At 42.8% G+C, this 25,722-nt stretch overlaps 2 protein-coding genes across 13 annotated transcripts in view; both read left to right on the top strand.

The window, feature by feature from the left end:
• The first annotated feature begins 189 nt into the window (after positions 1-189).
• On the top strand, positions 190-20,294 carry LOC139917152 (RING finger protein 145-like). The gene is made up of 12 exons (XM_071906224.2): positions 190-303; positions 4,194-4,449; positions 7,315-7,423; positions 8,159-8,250; positions 9,827-10,062; positions 10,546-10,721; positions 11,899-12,039; positions 12,187-12,369; positions 13,721-13,868; positions 14,255-14,377; positions 14,877-15,110; positions 15,365-20,294. Exons 2-12 carry the CDS (start codon positions 4,266-4,268, stop codon positions 16,157-16,159), a joined length of 2,421 nt encoding a protein of 806 aa, XP_071762325.1. The 5' UTR covers positions 190-303; positions 4,194-4,265; the 3' UTR covers positions 16,160-20,294.
• Positions 20,295-25,085: 4,791 nt separating this feature from the next.
• Positions 25,086-25,722, top strand: part of LOC139917137 (transcription factor COE1) — an 88,800-nt gene continuing 88,163 nt past the window's right edge. For all 12 annotated transcript variants that reach the window (XM_078286515.1, XM_078286523.1, XM_078286513.1 and 9 more), the window contains exon 1: positions 25,086-25,314. In XM_078286515.1, coding sequence (XP_078142641.1) covers positions 25,184-25,314 — 131 coding nt within the window. In that variant the 5' untranslated portion in view covers positions 25,086-25,183. The remainder of the gene's footprint in view (positions 25,315-25,722) is intronic.

Raw genomic sequence — 25,722 nt, forward strand, 5'->3', positions numbered from 1 at the left:
AAGTCCAAAAACAAAGATGACAGAAAGAGCACTGGAGACTAGCCAACATTTCCAGTCTCCATAAAACAAGTATGGGGCCACAGGATTTAATGGGACAGACATACTGCGCATGCCCAGTGCATCCTCCTCCTCAGTACTACATGGTAATGGCTGCTAGGTGAGATGAGCGGACGGGCCGCATCCTCTGAGGAGGTTCCATCGATAGGACCGTTAACTCGGGCGGCGCCGAGTTAAAATGGTTGATATCCGACCCGAAAAGCATCCTGAAACTGTTTTACACGTCGTGAACATCGTCCTTCAAATGTAGGTTCTCTGTTTTTTCATTTGCCTTGCCTGGACGCAGATAGCCTGCGCCTGGCTAGCTTAGGATGTCTACTAGTCGGCTTGCTAGCTAGGCTAAACCAGTCGGGCTATCCCAGTCTACGGATGGACTTTCTAGCTAAGAGGAACAAGTTAATGTTAATCGTCAACCACTTTATGTTATCTTGTATTGTGTCGATAGGTAGCGTGTACAATTGTAGAGTCAATATGTAGTTTTAAGTGTTCTATTATTTATTTCCCGTTGTGTATAGCTTGACTGTTGACACTGGCTAGCTGGTGGTTAGCCAATAGCAAAGCTAGCTAACTAGCTTGAATTGCTGGCACTGTGCCTGCTGCCTGCTCGATGCAGCTCATCATCTCGACACAGCACGAGCGTGGTTATATTTGTGTCACTTCTGTAAACTTGTAGCATAGGAGAATCGACATTGCTCTTATGCTTTGTTGTATCCTGTATTTACAACGTAGTGTGCAAGCCAGTCCAGCAAGCTAAGTGTTGCAGTCTTGCGGCGCAGCGAGCGGATAGTTTTTTCTGTCGTCGAGACGGTGGGGTTACTAGAGTTCATGGCGTGCTACAATCGATGCAGCACTCATCCATCCTAACGTTAGTGCCGGTGTCTCACTTCAGCGCCCATGGTATGAATCCATCCAGTTAGGCTAAATCTAATCATAGGATCTATTGTAGCTATTAGTGGATTACACCATATGAAATATGGTGGTAGATGGCGTGTTATATAAGGTCGAATTTTGCGAAGTGATCTCTCTTTGGCCACCGCTGGTCGCGGTGAATCCAGAGTTATGTAAGTTGTCAGGATCCTGTCCCGGGCTGCAGGGATAGCAAGGGATGGAAAGGGCTGCTGTTGGCAACCCCGGAGAGACTTTCGGGAATTACAAAGAGGTTGGAAACCAAAGTGATGTGTTGTGTTAAACCGTCACTGCAGTTGCGTAAGTTAAAATCCTGTCTCAAAACAGCACCTTTGTTTTGCTGTGAGATAGCACGTGTTGAGCAAACTGAAATGGTTTCAACCTGTTTTATTTTCAAAGTGCGATTTTCTCATGACACAGACTTTAAACGGGACCTGTGAAATGACCTGTAGCAGTCTCTGAATTGCAGGGTTGTAAATATCCCTAAATTACTGTAGCAGCCACTGGTTTTGTGTTTTTGTTTTGGGAGTCAGGGTTTTCTCCCTGTTGATAAAAGTGAACTTTTTCACTTTCTTTTGGTACTGTAAATTTACAGCAGGCCCGCTGTTGTTTGGTGAGAGCCCTGTTGATTGATTTATTAGAGCGTCTTTCAGTCTGTAAACAAGAGGACAGAGAGGAGGTTTAGCTGTCACTGACTATGTTTACATGCGAGCTGCAACTGGATCACATACCTGACCCGACTGAAACAATAGTCTGAGTGTTGCATTGAAGTAACTATTTATGTGCTTGAGAAAACCACTATCATTTTAAAGTTCAAATTGGATTAGAACCAGGTTGTTACATTAAGCCAGTTTGCTTGAAAAAAAGTAGAAGAAATTTGTTCTATTAATAGGTTATTTGGCTGCATAAGATAAGATGAAACTTTATTGATCCCCGTGGGGAAATTAAGTCTTGCAGCAGCAAAAGTGGCCAAATATGATTCAACAGGGGAGAGGAAATAGAATATAAACATACAACTCAAATATAAAAATAAGCAGTAAAAATAGTAGAAAGAATAAAGTAATGCAACAATAAAATCAATATAATAGAATCTAAACAATTGTGGGGTTATGTAAACATGTTGCATACAATTTCAACACATTAAGTAGGCCTAGATTGTAAAAGTGGCAAGTATAGGAAAGATGGATTAACATTTATGTATTTAATTACAGGCGTTACTTACAGACAGTCTCAGTTGCTTACTTAAATATGGATTGCTAAATATGAAATATTTGGTATATATGTAGATATAAATAGGTCTAGCCTATATGTATAGTATGTATAAACACATTTGCTATATGTATGTATAAACACAGTGTTGTAAAACTGTTAAAAAAAATAAATATATAAACGTTACGAAATGGCGGAACCATTATGCATATGAATATAACTGTGTGAAACCGAGGAAGCAGATATGTAAACATGCTTGGTCAAGCCTGAAGTTGAGTCACACCTGCATAAAACACCTGAGAGTGTTATCACCAAACATGTTTTCACAGTTGCTTATTTGCTTAAGACTTAAGTTAAGCTCTACACATAGTTGGTCAGTGTGTTGCAAAACAAATGTCCTAGAATAATTTGCATGTACATCAGTCCAGAATGAGATGGGTAATTGAATGATAGTGAATGTAAGTCGTAAGCAGATGGAAATGTAGCCACTTCTTGTGCTAGCAGGCCTCAGTGTATGTAATGGTGCTCTTGGCCAGACCTACTGTAACTGCCATGCGGTATGGCTTTGGAATCTCAGCAATTCAAAAACTATTCCAGAGTAGTTATTTTCCCGGGAACACATTTCCTGCATCCCTGTATAAGCAGCAGAGAGGAACATGACAGACATAGAGAGAGGTACAGATTGTCAACAAACAAAATGGGCTGTGTCTGGCAGTAGTAACCAGAGTTTTTGTGTCACAGCACCCCCCCCTCCCCACCCGCCACCTATCCCCCCAAACACACTCAAAACAAAAACATTGGGGAAGTGGGGAGGGACCACTTTGTGAATTTGTTGCAGCGTCATGTCAAATTTCCATTAGCCAGTCTGCAGGTGATCAGTTCAATGGGAATAACATGAAATATCATGACTGGAGGTTCAGCACCACCTTGTCATACCAAGTCCCAGACTGAAGAACCCTTGTATTGCATTTTGAAAAACCTCTGATCTGATATGACTGGATTGGTGTCGGCAGCTTAAGGGGAGAACATGCTGACTTTTCTCCAGTCAAGTTTAGTTTGAGACATTAGAGACACTGACTCAGGGAGTCAGTGTCATCTTTTACATCACTTCTTAAAACACATCTGTGCATATTATTAGCAGTGTATTAGTCTGTTTTGTTCTTCTGTGGTGTCTGGCAATTTTTGTTTATTGGCTTTTATATATTGTTTGTAAAACACTTTATAACACTGTCTCAAAAAGTGCTATATTGTTAATATTAATGATGGGATATTAGTTTTTTTTAGCCCAACACAAATGAAACGGAAATGTGTCTGTACGCTTTGGCTCTCTTGGTATCGCCACAGAAACAATGGCAAAATGTATCCACCAGTGATTTTACTGTTCAAAGTTTTTGCTAAATTGTCATCATTTTGTATAAATTATAGTGTCATTCTCAATTTAGGTGATTTGACCAGTAAACCTAAACATTTGTTTAGCTTGAACTTATAATATGAATAGGTTTATTAAATTCTATGCATCACAATTGTGTGAGAAATTAACACCACCCACCTGTCAAATGCTGGAAAACGTTGGCTATAACTGGGTAGTTTATCTATACCAGGCACAGTGGGATTCTATTTATAGAAAAAAAAATGCTTTGGCTAGTAGAAGTTAATGGTCGTTGAGTTCAACATTCACTCATTACTATGGCCCATTGATGATAAAGCTAGTTTGGTGTTTGTGGTCCTCTTTGATGTGAAATGATTGTATTTTCTTTCTTTGTGTGCTTATCTGTCCTGCTTCCTTCTTCACTCCCTCAATCTCTCCCCCTTTACCTTCCTGTCTCTCTCATTCACCCTCCCCTTTCCCTTTTCTCTCCTTTCCTATTGGTTCCTTTCTTATCTCCTTTCCTACCTCTCTTTTTCCTCACTTCCTTCCTCTCACCTCCTGTAACTCCCTCCTGTCTCCTCCACATCTTTTTATTCCTTCATCCTCTACCTCCTTCCTCTCTCCCTCTCTCTTTCTGTCTCTCTCTCCCCAGCGCGCCCACTGTAAACTCCCCATCTTAGTGGTCAGTTCTGCCTGCCGGTTGGTCAGAGGTTAAGCTGAGGCCATGGCAGTGAAGGACCGCGTGGAGGCGGTACTCAATGTGGGTCTCCGTGTCCCCAGCATCATGCTGCTGGACGTCCTGTACCGCTGGGACGTCAGCTCCTTCTTCCAGAAGATCCAGCGCTCCAGCCTCTCCAACAACCCCCTGTTCCAGTACAAATACTTGGCACTCTACCTGCACTACGTAGGTGAGTGTTAGTGTGATGACAAACAATCACACCCACGCACACTCATCAAACACACACACATACACAAAACCTGTTACAGTAAAAATACCCTGCCTGTACCCTTGTAGGATTATTGTAAAACATACACACACTATGTTCCACCTCAATTGCTTTGCTCTTCCTGCACTACATAGGTTAATATTGTAATGCATAGACACAGAGCTTCAGCCATTGGCATATCAGTGTTGTCAGTTGTGGTATCAGGGTGTATAGGGCTGGTGTTCAGGTGGCAGTATTGTAGTCCGGCTAGTAAATTAGTCAAAGTGCCCTGTCCGTTGTTTTTATCAGTAGGTCAACCCCCGATTTGGCCTCTCTTGGTTGGATTTGCATGAAATTTGTTTTCTCATTCAGAGATAATCAATTCTTGGCACTTTCTCTTGGTCAGTTTAAAAATGCTTACACACGGTTGTAACGGCAATAAGCCATGAGAGGCCGTGCCTTTATAGTGAGTTATATTTCAGGACAGTCAAGAGGGATTGTTAGGCCAGGCCGAAAAGCGAAGTGTGTTGAAACCCCTCTGATATACCCAGTGGTAAAACGGAGGAAATGGATGCAGCCGCTGTTCATTCCTACAGCACATCTTGAAGCCAGTTTTCCTCACGACTTCTGTGTACCTGCAGCTGTTCTACTGTGGTCAGCTCCTGCCTCATTGGTGGCATTTTGGCTGTGTGAGTCAGCTCCTCCAATGAGAATTACTGTGTCACTAGTGTCAAGCGTGCAGTTTGCTCTGCCAAACAGAAGTAATGTTTTAATATGAGAATATTTAGTTGGAATACTGAAACATAAAAATAACAAACCAGAAGGCACTTAGAGAGTGCAAACCTCCACCAACGCTGAACAATTTTCCAACTTGCTGTTACACCCAAAGACATCATTGCTAGCACTTAAATTTTGAGTTACATTGATTTATTGACCCTGTAAACATACCCTTAGGATTTGGAGTCAAGTCTCTATCTGTCAGTTTCGTATTTATGGCTAAAAAATGCTAATCGTCTAATGGCAGAATTCCCAAATCCAGATCACCACCAAAATCAAATCAACCATGTCTCAAGAATTATCTGTTCATCAAATTTCATGGAAATCTGTTCATAAGTTTTTGAGCTATCCTGCTTACAGACAGACAGACAAACTAAAGAGCGAAAACATAACCTCCTTGGTAGAAGTAATGAGGCGATTATCTCACTAAAGGCCCATTCACACTAGAACGATAACTATAAAGATAACTAGAAACTATAACAATACATTGTTATAGTACATCGATTTGAATGTACATCATTTTGAATGTTTTCATAGTTATCGTTGTAGTGGGAGCACAGACGTTCTATTTACTTAGAACTATTTAAATCTTTTAATAGTTACAGTTATCTTTATATGTATCATTCTAGATGTGAATGGGCCTTAATTTGTACTTTTAACAGCATTAGATTTGCATTGGTGTGTGTTGGGTCTGGCCACAACTGCAACATTCCCCTGCTGTGTTGAAACTTGGCTTCAAAAACACATCCCCTTCCTGGCCCCCTGGATTGAAATGTTACTGGGATATTTCCAGTTTTGTGATAGATCATTTTCACTTGCATGTTGATTGGTTAGTATGTTGTTGTTGTTGTTGATCAGAATGGGCCAGTTTATAGTATGTCTGTCTATCTCAGCTGCACCAATTTTAACAGGTTCCCTTCATGTTAACAAGGACTATAGCTTCATCTGCGACTGACTCTCTTCCCTGTCTCAAACCCATGTGCTGCAATTCTGAAACCAGATTTTCAGAGTTCGCTTTTTTCAACTAGGGGTGGTTGATCGTGTGGTTAAAATAGAGCTTATCATCATGTAAGTTAGGTTGCACAGTGAGAGGTACACACTCAGCACAGCAGCACATGCTACTATTTTGGTTGCTGCATTGTAAACCTTGTCAAAGATCCACACCATCAAAGTTGGGTAATACTATAAATAATAATTTGACATTTTCTGAAATCAGAAAACAGCACAAGCACACATACAAACAGTCAGATAGCCACCGAGGCAATCATAAAGACATAAAACTAGACTAGGCAGTTCTACAGAAAGCTAGCCAGACAAAGGTGCAGCAAGACAGACAAATTTCCATTGAGATAGACGCACAGAAAGACAGTGACAGTGATGTGAGGGCAGAGATGACACAGCAAAGTTACATGGTCGGGCTCTGCTTAGAGCTGGCTAAAAGAAGACAGACAAGCACAATGTTGTGTTGTGTGTGTGTGTGTGTGTGTGTGTGTGTGTGTGTGTGTGTGTGTGTGTGTGTGTGTGTGTGTGTGTGTGTGTGTGTGTGTGTGTGTGTGTCCTGTCAAACTTGGCTGTAGTTGGTGAATGAGCCAACAGGCTGGGTATGTGCTGATGAGCGCTGTGGGTGGACTGATGTCTGCTGAGAGAGAAAGAGACAGACAAAAGGAGGGGGAGAGAGGCGGTAAGACCGAAAAGGAAGGTAGCCTCTAATTCTTGCAATGTTTTTAGGTTTTTCTTTTTCGATCACACTTCCCCACAGTTAGATAAGGCTTTGGTTAGTTGACTGTAGGGTACGATAAGCCTGTTGGCAGCAGCGAGACTGTCTGTTCGATTGACTGTCAAAAATAGCTCCCTGCAATTACATAAGAAACATCTGTCACACACACATACACATACACCAATGTCTCTTGAGTCATTGAGGATATGGTGTGGTCCACAAACGGGAAGTATGAGAGCTGTATATATAATACACACACACACACACACACACACACATACTTTCCTCTTCATGGTGTTTTTGCTGATGGCTTTTTTCCTCTGTGTGTGTGTGTGTGTGTGCACGCCTTGCAGGTTACATCCTGAGCTTGGTGCTCTTGACCCTGCCTCGTCAGCACCTTGTTAAACTCTATCTGTACGTCCTCACGGCCCTGCTGCTGTTCGCTGGTCACCAGGTCTCCAGGTACACACACACATACAATTGCATATATTCATATTTACCAGTAAACAGGATGTGATGCAACTACCCCTTGTTCTATTAAACTAGGGTGAGCACCTACATAAAGACCTAGCTTGGATGTTTATCCTATTTGTCCTTTTTGGGCTTTAAGATAGACTTAAAAATTACAGTGCCCTTAATTACAGGCTTAAAGGTCATATTGCACCTGTAAAATAATATATTTTGACCCTAGTGTGCAGCCCCAATACACAATAACAAATGTAACTTCTCTTTTTCACTCATCTGTACACAGACTCACACACACACACAGACACGCACACAATTTGTGCTCATATTTGATGTAGACTAATAGAGGGCATATCAGCCAAAATGAATCTAAACTGTATTTTGTCCCAGCCTTTGGTGTAATAGATGGAGAAATTTTCTCTGCCGTTTATGGCACCAGGTGTCCATACTGTTTTCACAGACTTAAAGGGTAACATTAACATTTTCATTCAATGCTTGTTAGCATTGCCAGAATTCCTCATTGAAACCAAAGGGCATCGGCAGCTTCCAGTGAGCAAGCGCTTTATGGTATCATGTATCTCTCTTAAGATATTTACCAGTACACAGGATCTGATGTCTGATGCTATTTTAGGCGAGGACCTATGTAGAAAGTTAGCTTGGAGGTATACTGTACATTAAAACATAATGTATTTCCCTGTAAGTTGAGCTCTTTTTTTGACCTCTCTTTGTCAGGGATTATGTCCGCAGTGAACTGGAGTCTGGCTTTGAAGGACCCGTCTACCTGGAACCTCTCTCCATGAACAGATTCACCACTGCACTCATAGGTATACCATTACACATGAATGCATGAAGACACACACGCATGCATCAACAGGCATGAATGCACGGTGCACAAACACAAACACAGACAGGAGCATAAAGTTCAAGAGCCCCTTTTTTTTTTTTTTATCTCATGGAACATTGGAAACTCCCTCTCTTATTCCGTCCTCCTTCATGGTTCCCCACACATCTGGAAAGTCTAGAAAAGTATGGAAAATGAATTGGGTTAGGGATGCACCGATATAGTGTTCTGAGGCCGATACTGATATCTGATATTTTCCCACCTATATTGGCCGATACCAGTATGCATTTTTGCAAGAATCCTAGTACAAATGCAGGTGCAAAACAGGTTAAGCTTTTTAGGCATGCCTTTCTTAAGATAATTGGTTTTTAAACAAAGACCATGTTCGTTTTATTCTTTTGCTAATTTGACAGTATTAAGTGTCATACTCCTGGAAAAAAGGTCACAAAAATGCCAATTCCACAGTCGGCCAAATATTGGAAATACAGGCAATAATATCAGAGCGTATCGATCTGATATTATTTTTATATTTATATTATATTGCTTTTTAAAGCTGATATCAGCGAATACCGATTGCTTTAATTAATTCTATGGGGTTTTGCACAAAAGTAGCTGTAGATCCACTGTCATTGGAAGTAGGGAGGCATTAGTGAGTAGAGACACCGTTTTTTATCTGGAAGGCCCGGGTTCGAGCCCCTGTGACAGCAAGCATCCACCCTGCTGAAGTGCCCTTGAGCAAGAGACTGAATCCCTACCAGCTCCAGGGGCGCTGGTATGTAGCTGATCTGTAGCTGGTCTGTGCTCTGGCCTCCCTGTGGAGGGGGGCAATCGAAAAGAGAATTTCTCCTTCAGTGGCTTAACAGTATCAGAAAAATAGTTGCTCTGAATTATATTCTTCAGCTATATGGAAAAGTGGCCCTGTTTAAAGACATATTGCTCAGCCACCTTTGGTGTAAATCGAAGTGAACACCAACTAATATCTTCAAATCCAGACTAGAATTTAAGGTCTGGAAAAGGCATGAAATTTTGAAATGGAAAATGTTACGAGGCGCTATCTGTCTGGTCTATAGGACCTGGTTTCATCTTACTGGAGAGTAGAGAGGGAGTCTCCTGTGCTATAAATAGGCCATGTCTAGTGCTGGTTTCACTGCACAGTGAAAGCCTGAGAAAGCGAAAATAGCCTGGTTACAGTGACAAAGATACACTGCTCCAGAGAGAGGGAGGGGAGTAAGACGACTTAACATGGAATTAGTCTTACAAGAGTACGCTTTTTTTTTTTTTTTTTTTAATGAAGTGGAAAAGAGAGTCACCTTACCTGGTGATGTGTGTTTTGTGGCCTCTAAACGTTTTTTGTTACTTTGGGATTTTTGTGGGTCTTTTCGAGCCAACATAAACTGATTGGTGCCAGTTTGGGGCAGGTATTGATAATCTCAGTGGAGGAGCAATCAGCCCTTTCAGTTGAGCTCTAGCTAAACAAACACAATACATCAATCAAAACCATAATGGTAACATATTGTGTTTGTGTGTGTGTGTCCCTCCCTATGCGCGTCTCCTTGCAGGTCAGCTGGTGGTGTGTACGCTATGCTCCTGCGTGATGCAGACCAAGAGGATCTGGCTTTTCTCTGCTCACCTACTCCCTCTGGTGGCCAGGCTGTGTCTGGTCCCACTGGAGACCATCGTCTTCATCAACAAGTTCTCCATGATCTTCACAGGCCTGGAGGTCATCTACTTCCTGGCTTCTAACCTGCTGGTGCCGTACAACCTGGCCAAGACCGCCTACAGGGAGCTGGCTCAGGTAATAGGCTAGTTATTTAGACCGATACAGCTTAACATCATGGTAGTTACTGCAGCAGCAGGTTCTTTCAGTACAACCTGAATCTGGCCAAAACCACCCATAGGGAAATGGCTCAGGTAATTGGCTGTGTTGTTGCTGTGATCTGCACAGTGTAGACTTCAGATTACATGAATTATTGATATGCCGAGCTGTTTTCAGATTTTGTTGCAGGTTTTTAGCTCTTTTGGACTGTCTAGTCTTTTCCCCTAATTGATTCATTAAAATTTGTAAAAATATCCCATGAGTGCAGACTTTTAAGTCTTTTGATTTTTAGTTTTTTGGTTGACATACCAGTTTTGAGCGTAGGTGACTCGGTTATCTTGAATACTAGCTCTTTTGTGCTGGACACTCTTCCCATTCTTGGTTCACATCCCTGAGTAATGTCATTCTTTCTCTGTTCCTCTCTCCCCTATCTCTCTATCTCTGTGTATCTCTATCCCCCAGGTGGTGGAGGTGTACGGTCTGCTAGCTTTGGGCATGTCACTGTGGAACCAGCTGGTTCTTCCGGTGCTCTTCATGTGTTTCTGGCTGCTGCTGTTCGCTCTGCAGATCTACTCCTACTTCAGCACCAGAGACCAGCCTACCTCAAGGGAGAGGCTTCTTTTCCTCTTTCTTACCAGGTAGGATCTCAGCACCATGAGTCAGACTGTTTTGTAGGGGATGGGTCAATAGGACGGTCAGGTAGATGCAAGGGAGGGGAAGCAAGAGAGGAGAAAATGTATACCTATTTAAGCCCCAGAGAGAAACTTTCTCATTCAGTAGATTAAATCTAACAGAAACCTTTTAGGGGATAGGACCATGGGACAATCGGGTAGGTACAGGGAAAGGGAGAGCAGATCATAAGAGTACAAGAGATCATCAAGCGTGATTTATAAATTAAGTCGATGTGATACCTTATTGATTCCTATAGGGAAATTCTCTTTTCACATGCCCCCGTCACAGCTTGAACCCGAGGATGGCAGGGTTCAACCCTAACCCACGGGCCTTGAAAATCCTTGAAAGTTTGTGGATTTGGAAAAAATAAAACAAGTCCTTAAAAGTTTTTGAAAATGGATGGATTGCCTTGGAAGTACTTGATTAATTTAATTTTTTAAATGAAAACATGGCATCCAGATTCATCAATATTGAAGGGAGAGGGGGGCTAATTGCGAGTCTTCCTGTTGTCCTTCAAACTTACGTACTGTGGCTGTAAAGGCTAAACAACTATCTTTTTCAGATGTCTCTCTTACTGTAGCCTGCTTGTTATATATTTAGCCATTATTTTGACACAGCCAATTCTCCAATGGACCTCCATGATGGTGCTAGCAGTGGTTGCAGAGCTGCCATACCATCCACTGCTTTACCAACAATCCATATGGCAGGAGATGAACTTTGAAGTCATCTCAGTTTCATTACACATGCAGCTACTGTTTTTTTGTGGGGAAGTATGGGTAAGACTCGCTGTCATCTGCATCATGGGACGAAGTGAGATTTGATGGCTACAGGAGAGGGGAAGGCCAGAGCCGGAGAAGGTAGGGTAGGTAGAGTTACTCTTACTTTAGTACCAGACATAATTCAACACGCTGAGAGTCTGCTGTCGTTTTTTTGCACCAGGAAGTGTTAAAGATTAGAGCAGTTATCTTTTGTGGGATGGGACTGCGGGAGGGTGAGGTGGGGATAAACGAGACAGGAAACTTTTGGCGTTTTGTTTGTCCTTTATGTAACTAATCTCTCCTCCCATCTTCTTTACCCCCATTCTCCTTTCTTCTCCTCTCCCCTACTTTCTCCTCCCTTGCCTCCGTTTCCTCCCTCCCTCAGTATTGCAGAATGCTGTAGTACTCCCTACTCCCTGCTGGGTCTGGTTTTCACCGTCTCCTTCATCGCTCTGGGAGTTCTCACACTCTGCAAGTTCTACCTGCAAGGCTACAGGGCCTTTATGAACGACAACACCATGCACCGGTCAGTCAGTGTGTGTCTGTGTGTGTTTGTGTTCACTATGAATGTCAACACCATGCACCAGTCAAGTCAGTGCAATGAAGAGTGTGTGTTGGTATGTGTCCATACATTTAATCACTTTGTGTGTGTGTGTCCTGTGTCTGTGTCCAGGGGAATGACGGAAGGCATCACCTTGCTGATCCTCGCTGTCCAGACTGGCCTCATCGAGCTGCAGGTCATACACCGAGCCTTCCTCCTCTCCATCATCCTCTTCATTGTTGTCGCTTCCATTCTGCAGTCCATGCTAGAGATAGCAGACCCCATCGTCCTGGCCCTGGGCGCCTCCAGAGACAAGTAAGAGAGCGAGGGAGAGTGTTCATAACCAGACACACACACTCCAGGGATTGGACTTTGGAATTTTTTCTTCTGCATATCTTGTTTTTTTTGACCAAGTAATTATTGGTCTCTAAGGGAGAATACTTTTTTTTTTTTTTTTTTGGCTCTCTCACACTTTCTCATGTTGTAGCTAAGGCACAGAATGAAATTTGAGTGGTTAGAGAAACCATCCTTCATGAGCTGGGTTCAAGCCCCCGTGTCGTCAAGCATCCGCCCCGCTGAAGTGTTCTTGAGCAGGAAACTGAATATACACCAGCTCCAAGGGTGCTGGTCTGTAGCCAGGGTCTGAAATTAACACATCAATCAATAAGGGTCACCCACTACACTGGCTCGTAACTTTTTGAGATGACAACATTTAAATGCCTTGGTCTTTGGTCTTTGCTTGTTTTCTGCTGATCACTGTGAGCAAATCAAATCAAAGGAAATCATTGGCTCTGTATCAAACAGCCTCTTGATTGGTTGCCAGTAAGGCTGGCCCTACACAAAGCGATAGCATCTAAATTTCTGCAGACTTTTCAACATGTTTCAGCCTGGATAGTTGCACTTTATGACGAATTACAAACATGATCCATGGTATGTGAGTGAACACGTTTTAAATTATCACACAGTATCTGATTCTGTACAAGAAATAGCATTGAAAACAGGAAGGGTAACATATTTTTAAAATGTATATTCATTGTTTTGGCCGGTGAGTTTTCACGGCAGATAAATTGGTTTTAGTGTACCAGCCCTCGGCAAGGGAGCCAAAAAAGTTAATTTTGGAGACTGTCTGTAGCTGACTCTGCCCTCTGACAACCCTGTGGAAGGGGATAAGCAGAGAGAGAGTTTCCCTGCGGGGATTAATAAAGTATGACATTGGATTGGTCTCTATCTGTATTCATTCTTCTGTCTGTCCGTCACACTTAATATCTCAGACACCACTGATTGGATTTGGACGAAGCTTAGGGAAATTATGTATCTCTCTGCTGTGTTCCGGTATTTTAAAAGTTAAACTGATTAGCCTACGGGAGGCGATACAATTCCAGGTCAAAACAAGGTGACATGTTTGTTTATGATTGGCCCAGAGGGGGTTTGCATCATTTGTGGGGGGGGACAGGTTTACTTTTGCCTTTTACAATGTGTTTTGAAATTGTTTTTAGTTAGGTAGCTGTAGCTTGCAAAATCTCAAAGGCACCCTGAGATGATGATGTACAGAATCTGTAGTTTTTAACCCCTGCTGTGAAGTAAATTAAAATACCAAATTGTCCACATCGGGACAGATGAAGTTGAACCTTCTCTTTTCATCCGCCCTCCTCTCTGTGTCCTGTAGGAGTCTGTGGAAGCACTTTCGAGCGGTGTCTTTGTGTCTGTTCCTGCTGGTCTTCCCAGCCTACATGGCCTATATGATCTGTCAGTTCTTCCACATGGACTTCTGGCTCCTCATCATCATCTCCTCCTCCATCCTCACCTCGCTGCAGGTAACACACACACACACACACACACACACACACACACACACACTCATAAACATCATCTCCTCCATCTTCACTGCAGGCAACAGCTCATACACAGACACACAGGCACACACACACAACAGCTCAAAAATACACACAGACACACACCTGCAGACAATACCAGCTCTCATGCACACACTCGCACATGAAGATAGAGGAGCACATAGGACATTGTACAAAAAGTGTCTTTCAAGAACATTTCTTGTATCACCCTCTGGGCAATACAGAGGGTATTGCCCAGAGGGCAATACCCTCTGGGCAATATATATATATATATATATATATATGAGTTGTAACAAATTGAATCAAAATCCCCAAAAACTGGACTCCTCCCCTCCGTCTCCCTCCAGGTCCTCGGCACCCTGCTGATCTACGTTCTCTTCATGGTGGAGGAGTTTCGAAAGGCTCCAGTGGAGAACATGGATGAGGTTATTTACTGTGTCAACGGTACCTACCGCTTGCTGGAGTTTCTGGTAAGTGCAAACACAAACACACACTAAGTCTTGGTCAGGAACTAATTGAGTAATTGGCTGTTTGCTTGGTTGATTTTTGTAATTTTTAATTGAAGCTGTTCAGAAGAAATCTCTGTCTGTATGTGTGTGTGTGTGTGTGTGTGTGTGTCCTTTGCATATCTCGAGAACCGTTCGTCCCATCTACTTCACACTTGGTGGGTGTATTGCTGGGGACCCAAGGGCGTGCAGTCAGATTTGGTGCAATTTGGACACGCGACACGTTCAATATTAATAAACTTTGCATGAACAAGCGAACAGCGCTCTGTGCAGCAGCGGGGCAAACGGGCACTGCACTAGTATGAATCAATTTGTGACACAATAAGTGTTAATTAAGAAACTATGTAGGATAGCACAATAAATCCAGAGGGAGCAGGACCAAGAGGGCAGCATATGACAGTGGCACAGTTCATATACAGTAGAGCATCAATACCTCACTGCAACCAATTTCCTCCTGTGCCAGGTTGCGGTGTGTGTGGTGTGCTACGGAGTGTCGGAGACAGTGTTCGGGGAGTGGAGCGTGATGGGCAGCACCATCATCCTGGTCCATTCCTACTATAACGTCTGGCTCAGAGCCCAGCTGGGCTGGCAGAGCTTCCTGCTGAGGAGAGACGCTGTCAACAAGATCAAAAGCCTGCCCACCGCTAGCAAAACACAGCTGGAACAGTACAACGACATCTGCGCTATCTGCTACCAGGTAGGGACTGGCGGTGTGTGTGCGCATGTAGGAGTTAATGTGTGTTCATGCTTTGCATAATTGGCCAGCCTCTGTCTTGTGTGTGTGTGATCACTTGTGGCAGCCATTTTCTAGACCTAATTAATAAAATGGTTAATTTTAGGGTTCAAATTAATGCTAGGATGATGTGAGGTTTGCAGTAATAAGGGATAAGGTTGATGGCGGTTAATATAACAACATGTGTGTGTGTGTGTGTCCGTGCTCGTTCCCTCCAGGACATGAAGAATGCAGTGATCACCCCATGCAGTCATTTCTTCCACGCTGGCTGTCTGAAGAAATGGCTTTACGTCCAGGAGACGTGCCCCCTCTGTCACTCGCAACTCAAGAGCCAATCACCAGCCACCGGTGGTCCCGCCCAAGACACCCCTGCAGCCAATCAGAGCCCGGCGGGGCAGGGAGAACCCTCAGCCAGTGGGGAGGAGAAAGACTCTGCTTTTCCAGATGATAAGAGGGAGGGAGGAGCAGGAGAGGAGAAGGGAGCAAACGGACCTGCCTCGTCAGCTGGGGAGACCTCTTCCTCCTCCTCCTCCTCCTCTTCCTCTTCCTCCTCCAGTGTGCCCTCGGCTCCTCAGAACTCGGTCAAGACCACAGTCAGCTCTGGCTGCCCTCCATCATCTTCATCATCCCCTTCCTCCTCTCCTGCCCCTCCTCCTCCCCTCCCATCTGATTCTCTGGAGAGCCAGACTGATATCACAGCAAAGCCTCTACCAGTCCCTCCCTCCTCGTCTTCCTCCTCTTCCCCTGACATCCTGGACACGCCCCCCTCTCCTCCCTCTCCCTTACCCTCTCTCTCACACTCTCCCCCTCCCTCCATTTCTCCTCAGTCGGTCTCACAGCCACCGGCCCAGGCAGGGAGGGGCTCTGCTGACCCTGAGCCCGCCCCTCAGCTCAACCCCGGGTCCCTATTGGACAGCCAGGATTCATGCAACCAGGCTATTGGTCCATCACTGCAGCCTGACCCACCCGCTCTCCCTGCTAAGGGACAGTCTCCTTCCCCATGCTCCCTCTGAGCCCCATCATAACACACACACATACATGCATGCACGTATGAACACACAGTTAGTCTATATGCTCCATTGGCCAATATTCTGCTTCCTATATTCTACTTGTCCAGCCTGCTGCCATTGGCTATCCCATCATCTTTGCATTTAGATCAGACAAAACACTCCATATCCATTTTGAGGAAAAAAACAAAACCTCTTACCAGAAATTCATCTCTCAGTATTTAGAAAAATACAGATGACTCCATCTTCAAAAAATGTTGCCATTTTGTAGGCAATTGTCTTGGAACAGCTTGTAACTTAAATGTGTTTCCATGATGAGTTTTACTTTCATGCCAGCAATGATTTCATCAGAGTAGGCATAACTTTTTCCATGTGTTGGATATTCTTGTTTTGGAATGAAACTCATACAATTTCCAGGGGTGTGATCAGGAAACAGGAAAGCGGTAATCTCTCCTTAGACATAACTGGGAGTTCTATGTCCAAATAATGTGAAATCCTGAAAAAAAACTGAAGAATCACTTCGCTGAGTATTCCTATTTCCTACATTTTTACGTTGACATTCAGGCATGTAGTTACATTTCCAAAATCTCAAGTCCGCCTCATTTCACTCCCAGACATTTCATGTGATGGTTGCTCCTGTCCTGCCTTTGTTTGTGCAGCTTCACTCGCACTGCTGTACATTTCATGGTGTTTGGGGTTTTCTGTATAGTTCCATATACGTGCCATGGTTGGTATGGAATGAGATGGGGGTTAGTGGTTTATTGACCCCTGATGGACTGTATAGGTAACTGATGGTTGCATTTTAAAAAGTGACAAAGTCTTATAATTTCAAAAGGTCTGCAAAGATCTCAGTCTTGAAAAAGATTATTGGTTTTCAGTATTGATAGTCTACTTTGGTTGATACTGAGTATTGACAGAGACTATCTGTATTAGTTAATACTGATCATAAACAGAGACTGGCTTGGTCTAGTCAGGTGTTGCAGTGGGTTCACATGGATCCAGCACTCTATAATCCTAGTTCATTTCATGTGTGTCCTGCTTTCTCTATACTGCTATGATATCCGAATCAAAATTGTTTGGCTGGTCCCAGCAAAAACAATTCTGGTCCTAGTGCGGTCCCACAGTCGCCAAACTTTTGTATTATTGTTAAAGAAACATTTTTTTAAAGATAGTTTTTATGACATTACTGCTTTATTGGACAGCATACAGTGTAGATGGACTGGGAACAAGAGAGAGAGAGAGAGAGAGAGAGAGAGAGGGGATGACATGCAACAGAGGCCACAGTTTGGATTTGACCCCACAACATTGCACCTTAGCCCACTGAGCCACCAAGGAGCCCAAACTTGTTTGTTTTGTTATTGTATTTACCTCATTCAGTGTATAGGTTACAGCACTTGTCTCATCCCCACTCATCTTTCAAGCTTGGCTGGCTCACACACACACAACCAATCTATTCTGAGCTAGCCGTGGACCCAGAGATTGTTCAGATTGTTGTCACTCCAGCTGGCTCCTTTTAAACCAATCACATCAATCCACCCGTTCTTTTTAAGACCGTCATTTTCATCCAGCTGCTCAATCTCCCATCACTTCACTCCATGCGATGTTACTACCAGCAAATCGAGCCGTTAGATAGGAAAGCGTTAGAAAATTGCATTTGTATGTTTTTTCCTGCATCTCACACAGACACACAAACGCACACATGCACACACACACTCTCAGTTGGCTCCTGCTCCCAGTGGACGGGACAGGACAGGGAGATGGGAGTGTTGAAAGTCTGTGAGCATTTGATTGGCTGACATAAAGACTTGATCATATTGAGGCTTGACGCACGCTTCGGGCTTGCACGCTGCCACCGTTTGTTACCACAGCATCTGTTTGTTTGTCCCTAATGTTCTCTAACCTTGCGACCGATTGTATGTGTTTTCTGCCATTATTTTATTATTTTTTTGGGTTGCATTTGCACTAATGTCATTTATACTAGCAATGCTCCAAAGCTGTCCTGTGGCTGTCAGCAACCAAATACCCTCTGGTGTGTTTGTATAGGAGGAAACAGCCCATTCTATTTGTGTGTAATGTATATAAATGTTGCTCTATATGGCATCTATATTAAACCGGAGGAGTGTTGATATATATAAAATAGGATCTGGGCTTGATTTCTCCAAGGCATCCTAGTGTTTGGATGGTCTTTGTTACTTTACAAGCCTATGAACAAAGACAATCTTGGGGCTAGGAAGCTTTTGGGAAACCAAGCCTCCTGATCTGTTAGACCAGCCAGTGTTACTGCTTCTCCAGTCTGCATGACGCAGCCTCAAGCTGGCGTGAACACTCCGGTGCCCTCTACTGGTAGGAGTGGGAACAGCATGGCGCAGACGGACAGGAGACGCACTAGCTAACCCTCAGCAGTATTACTACTACTATTACTGAAGTTCTTATTACTATTAACAACTTTATTATTGACATTGGTAAGCGTTGGCCACAGGGCTGAGAATGAATACATGACCAATGTAGGATCATCAAACCTGACCAATGCTGTTTAACTTCTTTTTTGTTTTGTTTTTTATTTTGGTTTTTTTTTAGAGATGAAATGTAGAGTTTGGTGTATTTTGCACATGTTCTTCTGAAAGGTGAACTTAAGGACTTGAAGGACTTCTCATTTTATTATTAGAGTATTAGATCCATTCCTGATTATAGACCTAGGTCCAAAAAAACGGTTTGAAATGGTTACAAAGATGTGAAAGGCTTCATGCACATTTGGTTTTCCTTGTCAAGCACTTGAACAGTCTCATGCAGAGAAATCACCTGCAAGACAAACTGTCAAATGCTCTGCAAGGCGGTGATCGTCGCTGGCAAATGTATTGGTCTGTGTGTGTCTCAAAAACGTTGCATTGCAGCATTGAGGCAGAAGTGAAGACTGAAAACTATTGATTCTGCCTATGTATTTGCTCAGGCATTACACCATGGTAGAGAAATTACAGTTGTTGCAGTCACTTTCCATTTTAACTGTGACATGTTTATAACATTGGAACAGTTTAACTTCAAACTTATTAGTCATCTGAGCTCAATATTTAACCATATGCCCTGTTCATCTGAGAACGAGATATGCTGGCAAACTGTAAATGCATCCTTTTGCATTCTGTTGCATCTCTGTGAGATTTCAGCCAGAGGATGGACTTCATGTGAATTACATGGACGACACTGACGCGATCTGTAGTCCATGAGCCAGTGTGCCAACCAAAACCACTATCCATCCCACTACTGTTCCTCAGGTTATACCACATCACTTTCACAGTGTGGTTCCTCCTGTCAGAAGCTTTAATAGCAAATGAGATTGTAAATCATAGTATGTTTTGCCATTGACCCATCTACAACATATCAGTTTTACATCTAATTCATTTTTTGATTATAGGTCTTGATTGACCTCACTGGTAAAATGGTGACACTATGGAAACAAACCAACTTACCCTCACTTTCCTAATATTTGTGCTTTTACTGTTATTGTAATGATAGTGTGATAGTTCATAGCCTGGCATGTAGTCCAGGTCATGCATCTATTTTACACTGCATGATGGTACTATGAGACGGTACAGCTAAAATCCTACTGAGTTTCAGTGCAAGAAGCTGCAGTTTGGGTAGCTCATTTTGATTTAGCTCCATACTTTATATTGGTGAGATTGGTCGTGACAACTGTAATTACTCTAATATGTTGAAAATGTATGCAAATACAGCATTGGAATCAATAGCCGGCACATTGGCCACATATTTCTTCTTAAATGCATTTTTACTCAGCATTTAGCAAAAGAACCAAGTTGGCACCACCGTCCCAATACTCTTGCCACAGACTGACGGATGTGTTGAGATTTGCATTTTACCCAGAAGGCCTGGTCATGGTCAAGGCTGCTCTGACTGAGACACCCTGCAGATTTCTTTTTTTTTTTTTTTTTTTTTCTGTTCACATATTTTTCTGTTTTCTGATTATTTTTTCTCTCACACACATACACACATTAAGGACCTGCTCTGTAAAAACCTGATTCTGAATGCCAGTTGTATTCTGTTAAATGCTCCATGGTTTTTGGAATTTATGCCTGGCGTTGCCTTGGTTATTTTACAAAAACTGAATGTCAGAAATAAAATGAACCATCCACTCTGGTCTCTGCCTCTCTTCAGTAATTGGATTTATGTTATGCAATTGTCTAAACGTAATAGTGCAATATAGTGTAGCACTTGTTTGGACGTATTTGAATTGTTCATCAGTGCATGGTGGAGAAACCCTAATGAAACAAGAAGTGGTGGAGTGTTGCAAATGAGCAGAAAGGTAGAGGAAGGTATTCATGTAAAGCAGGAACAGACCTACAGTCGGGACTAGCCTGGGCCACATGTAGGGAAGGGATACGAAGTGGGTCGCGCTGCATCTGTGAAAGTAACAGTGGCTCAATGGAGGAAAGAAAAGCCAATCAGAAGAAATGAAAGGCAATTTAACTAGTTGGTGCACGTATACTCATTTATGGCTATGATGAGTATAGGCCATAATGAATGCGAGTCTGTTTCCCCTGTACAGTCAGTATTCATATAGTATCATATAGTGTTGAGGATATTTGTATACTATATCCTTCTAAAATGTATTACTATAAGTCTAAGTGTGTTCATGGGCACCACACATCATTTCATCACGGATAACATTTAAACATTTTATATTTTTAATACAATAATATAATAATCATCAATTACCTATGATGAACTTAGAGAGAGTTGCATCTGTCCTTTGCTATTTGAAATTAGGCTAAGTGACATGTTTAGTCCACTTATTGATCCAAACACTTGTCAACTCGATCCATAATACACTCTTCCATTGCCTCATAGTCTAAATTTCTTTGTCTCAGTTGTAAGCCTATATACTTTTCTCTCAACAACAATAATAAAAATAATAATAATGATAATAAAACGTTTTTAAGCCAAGGTACAAAGTATTGTTAAAAAATACCACAAGTACAGTAAAATTAAATAAGTCAGCAATCTACTATAAATATGTCAGACAATTCAGAGCAGGAAAACGTGTGATGAAATGATTGCAAGAAAATGATACCACTAAAATATATGTAGTAATATAGTAATAGCTATTTAGTTATATATTCAGCAAGGTTATTCCTACACTATAACAGGTGCAGGATCTCTTTCACACGGCCTATCACAGAGACACATTACAAAATAAAGCTACACTTACAAATGAATATCACCATATAATCTAATATTCATCTTCATTTCTTTTTTAACTGGTCGTGGGCTTCCAAGTGGTTTAAGTTCTACTGTCCTGATTTTAAGGGGGGGGGGGAGTCTGACCCATTAGTCCTCCTGTAGGTGCGGGACTCGGACACAAGATGGCGCTATTGTGTTGTTTTTAGATTGAGGCGGATCTGTGATCAGGGAGACACACCGCATGTCACCGCTGCTGGAGAGAGCCGTGCTGAGAGACACGCCGGTACCGGGAACTCCTTACGAAAAATCACTATAATGTTCCTATAATATTCCTATAGGGACTTGCAATGCTTCTGTGCTTCTCAATAGTGGATTTATAGTAATCTTATCCGACTTTATGGTATTTTTGTTTTATCTGCTATGGTATTCCTATAATATCCATATCGGGACTAACAGTGTCTATGGTGCTCAATAGTGAGTTCATAGTGGCCTTATCGGACTTTATGGTATTTTTGTTTCTTGTGGTATTCCTATAGTATTCCTATAAGGACTTGCCAGTGTCTCTGTTGTGGTCAGTAGTGAGTTTATAGAGGCGTTATCGGATTTTATGTTTTTTTTAATCTCCTATGATATCACTATAATATTCCTATAATATTCCTATAGTGACCTAGAGTGCCTGTGTGATACTTCGTACTGCAGTTTATAGCGGACTTATTCTAGGCTACTTTATGGTATTTTTGTCTGCTATATAGTATTCCTATAATATTCCTATAATAATCCTATAGGGAGTTACAGTTCCTCTATGGCAGTGATTCTCAACCCTTTTCAGATCAAGGACCCCTAATTTAGTACACATTAGGGCCACGGACCCCCATTTGATGAGATTTTGTCTCTTGGACACAAATCTGAGAATATTTTTATTGTTAGATATGATTTTGTCTAGAATTCCATGACTATCTGTATTGCAGGTAAAGAGATAACAGTGAAACTATCATCAACATAGTCATTCTTCTACATTCTCTAATTGTGTTAACTTCTTGTAAATGAACTAATGGTGAAGCTTAACAATTCATCAATTTGCTGGGAACCCCCTGGAACCCCCTCAAGGACCCCTGGTGGTCCCCGGACCCCTCGTTGAGAACCACTGCTCTATGGTGCTCAATGTTGAGTTCATAGTGGGCTTAACGGACTTTATGGTATTTCTTTTATCTCCCATGGTATTCGTATAATATTGAGACTTACAGTTTTGCGGATATTTGTATAGTATCCTTCTAAAATGTATTATAATTTTACTATAATTCTGTTTTTAACGGTGTTCATGGGCACCACACTTCTTCATTTCATTACTGATTAGGCTACATTTCAAACGTTATAGTTTCTTTTTATATATTTTGAATAAAAGAACATAATGATCATCAATTATGAACTTGGAGACTTGCATCTCTCCTTTGCTATTTTAAATTAAGTGACATGTTTAGCCCACTCCTATCGATCCCAACAGCAGAGCTTGTCAACACCATAAAACACTCCTCCATTCCTTCATAGTCTAATTATTTTTTTTCCCAATTGTGAATTAGCTTATAGCTTATATGGATTTATCCGCCACTGTCTCTCCCTCCACACTAGGCAGGAAACTGGAGCATAAAAGACTCTTATTCTCCATAATCAAGGTCAAGAGCGTTTTTCAATAACCTTTGGGAATTAAAGCCTGGAACGGCGCCAGTTTGCCCTGCCAATCATTTTTACTGACAGCTGAATAATACAGAAGTTGTTAACCTTTTTCACCATAATCGATCAATATGCTTTAGGTATGTTTTATGTAAAGATTTCATGGAATCATCTATTAATATTTGTATTTTGTTTTGATTCTTTCGCAGCGGGATCGCATGATAAATTGTTTCAAATAACAGATGGTGCCAGAGGGAGAGACAAAGCAGGAAAATCTGGTAGCAATTATCCTCAATTATGTTCATTGTTATTTTGAGCTAATTATTGTTATTGTCACTTTTGTTTGTGTGTCTTGCGGCGCTAGCCTGCAAAAAGCGGGTCTGCAGAAGACAATGGGAAACAGGAATATGTTTTGACGATGAAATATGGCTTTCATAATTGAGTCTAACCAGTTGGTCTAAATAAAACTAAGAGCCAAATGTATAGGCTGTGTTTTCATATCAAATCGCCCAAATGTCTGCTCAGTCTAATAATATTGTCTGTGTAACTGAAGACTGTTAGATACAAGAAAAATATCAATTGTGTTTCAGTCTTCTAAATTACACTATTTTTGAGATAATAAAAATAGAGCCTTCACTGTGTGGCACTGAGCCTCAGAATTATTTTGGTTATTCATGACAGAGAAATATGGGCCTGTAAGCTATTTGTGCAACGAGAAAGCTCTGTTTGCCGAATAAAAAAATCAGCAATAGGCAAATTCTCTGTAAATGTCCTTTGTCCTGAAGTGCCCATTATGTTTGCGTTAGCCGAGGCTATATTTTTAGTTTGCTTAGTCTAAATTCGGAAGTTGCCTTTTTTTTTTTTTTTTACTCTGTTTGCCTTATTGCGGTATTTGATGTTTCCCTTGTGTCTCAGGGTGAGGAAAGGTTTGCAATAATTTAGCCGTGATCTGGCGGTTAAATAGGCCGTCCTCCAACCGGACAACCCGGGTTCAACACCCGACCTGCTGTAGGACCCTTGAGCAACACACTGATTCCAGCTGCATGGACGCCTCTGCAGCGGACCCGGTCCTGCATGCGCGAAAAGAAATGTCCCAACAGGGATCAATTGAATGATTCATTAATATGGATTCATCTACACAAGTGCAGAAAAGCGTTAATTTGATCCAGAAACTTTTGTGCGACACCTGCCCCGCTGAACCCATAAGATCCCTGTAATGGGACATAGCGGTTTCCCGAACAGGGCAGAGGGGAATAGAGGGATAGAGGGAGGAGAAGAGGGAAAAAGATAGAGATGAGAGGGGAGGAGAGGGGAGGGGAGCGGAGGGGCTCCGTGGCCGCATGGGGCGGACCTGACTCCACTCTCGCCTTTGTTTGGGGGCGGCTCCTCTCCTCCCCTCCCTTCTCCTCCTCCTCCCGTCCCGTCCCCTCCCCTCCCCTCCTTCCTTCCCATCCTCCTTCTCTCCCCCGGGGCGGGAGAAGCCCGTGTTTGGTTCTCAGAGAGTCCTTTGGGAAGAGTCACAAAGCGTTTTCCTCAGAGAGGAGCAGCAGAGGCAGGAGGGAATCACCCGGAGGAACCGGCGCTGCTCTGGACCGACAGACCCCGACACATCCCGGAGAGAAGAGAAGAAAACAAACAGTAAAAAAGAGAGAGAAAGACTTGTCAGATAATGATGACATCTGATCTGGGGTGCTAGTTGATCTCTCTCTCTCTCTCTCTCTCTCTCTCTCTCTCTCTCTCTCTCTCTCTCTCTCTCTCTCTCTCTCTCTCTGACAGCTCAAGGAGGAAGGCAGTGGATCTTCAAGCGCACCGGGAGGGACTTAAACACCTCTCCACACCGGGTCCGTCCGCGTCCTGCCGCCCGTCTGGCGATTTACAACCTTGTTTGAAGTGTTTTGACGCTTTGGATCCTACTACTACGATATGCTTTTCCTTCCGTTTTAGAATTCACTCGCTCCTCGGGGTGAAAATCACGCGGATAAAGAGTCACTTGCTTGGCTCCTATACCGAAGCGCACACGGCACCAGCAAGCGCACCCACGTTGTTACTCCGCACTCAGAGTGAAGGAGGGGGATCTATAGGAGGACAAGTGCACAAGAAAGGCGGACAGACACCGAGCAAGAAGCGGGGGACAGGGACCGAGCAAAGGTGGGGGAGAGAGGCGGTCTGTTGATGTTCGGGATCCAAGAGAGCATCCAGAGAAGCGGCAGCAGCCTGAAGGAGGAGCCGCTGGGAGGCATGAACGCTGTCCGGAGCTGGATGCAGGGGGGCGGCGTGCTGGACGCCAACACGGCCGCCCAGAGGTGAGCGCTACCCGGGGGGGAACACGACCATCCTCCTCCCGTTACCGAGACCCAGGAAACTACGTGATTTGTTTTTTCCTCAGGACCCTGCAGCATTACACGACCCGGGGTTGTGTTGACGGGGGACAGGACAGCTTCTGAGTGGGGGTCTCACTCTCTGTTTGGCTGTCGGGAGATAATAATTTGGATTTAACTGCTCCTGGGACACCGATCTAGCCTATTAAGTCAAGACACTTCGGGGAAATTAAGATTCCTATGCAAATATCAAACCCCGCAATACCTTGACTGGGCCTATTTAATTTTAGGCCAAACTATTAAGCAGTTAATGGCAACATGTGTTTGCGCAATAGATTTTTACGCACGACGTGCATCATATTTCCACACATTTTAGGAGTTTTATAGCAGTAT

Source organism: Centroberyx gerrardi, chromosome 11 (assembly GCF_048128805.1).
Source record: "Centroberyx gerrardi isolate f3 chromosome 11, fCenGer3.hap1.cur.20231027, whole genome shotgun sequence".
Classification (NCBI taxonomy): Eukaryota; Metazoa; Chordata; class Actinopteri; order Beryciformes; family Berycidae; genus Centroberyx; species Centroberyx gerrardi.

Excerpts from the sequence above, each read along its gene's own strand:
- LOC139917152 (XM_071906224.2), top strand. The coding sequence starts at position 4,266 with ATGGCAGTGAAGGACCGCGTGGAGGCGGTACTCAATGTGGGTCTCCGT. Across the intron at positions 10,722-11,898 it reads CTTTTCCTCTTTCTTACCAG|TATTGCAGAATGCTGTAGTA; the intron begins GTAGGATCTCAG and ends TCCCTCCCTCAG. Across the intron at positions 12,370-13,720 it reads CTGGGCGCCTCCAGAGACAA|GAGTCTGTGGAAGCACTTTC; the intron begins GTAAGAGAGCGA and ends TGTGTCCTGTAG.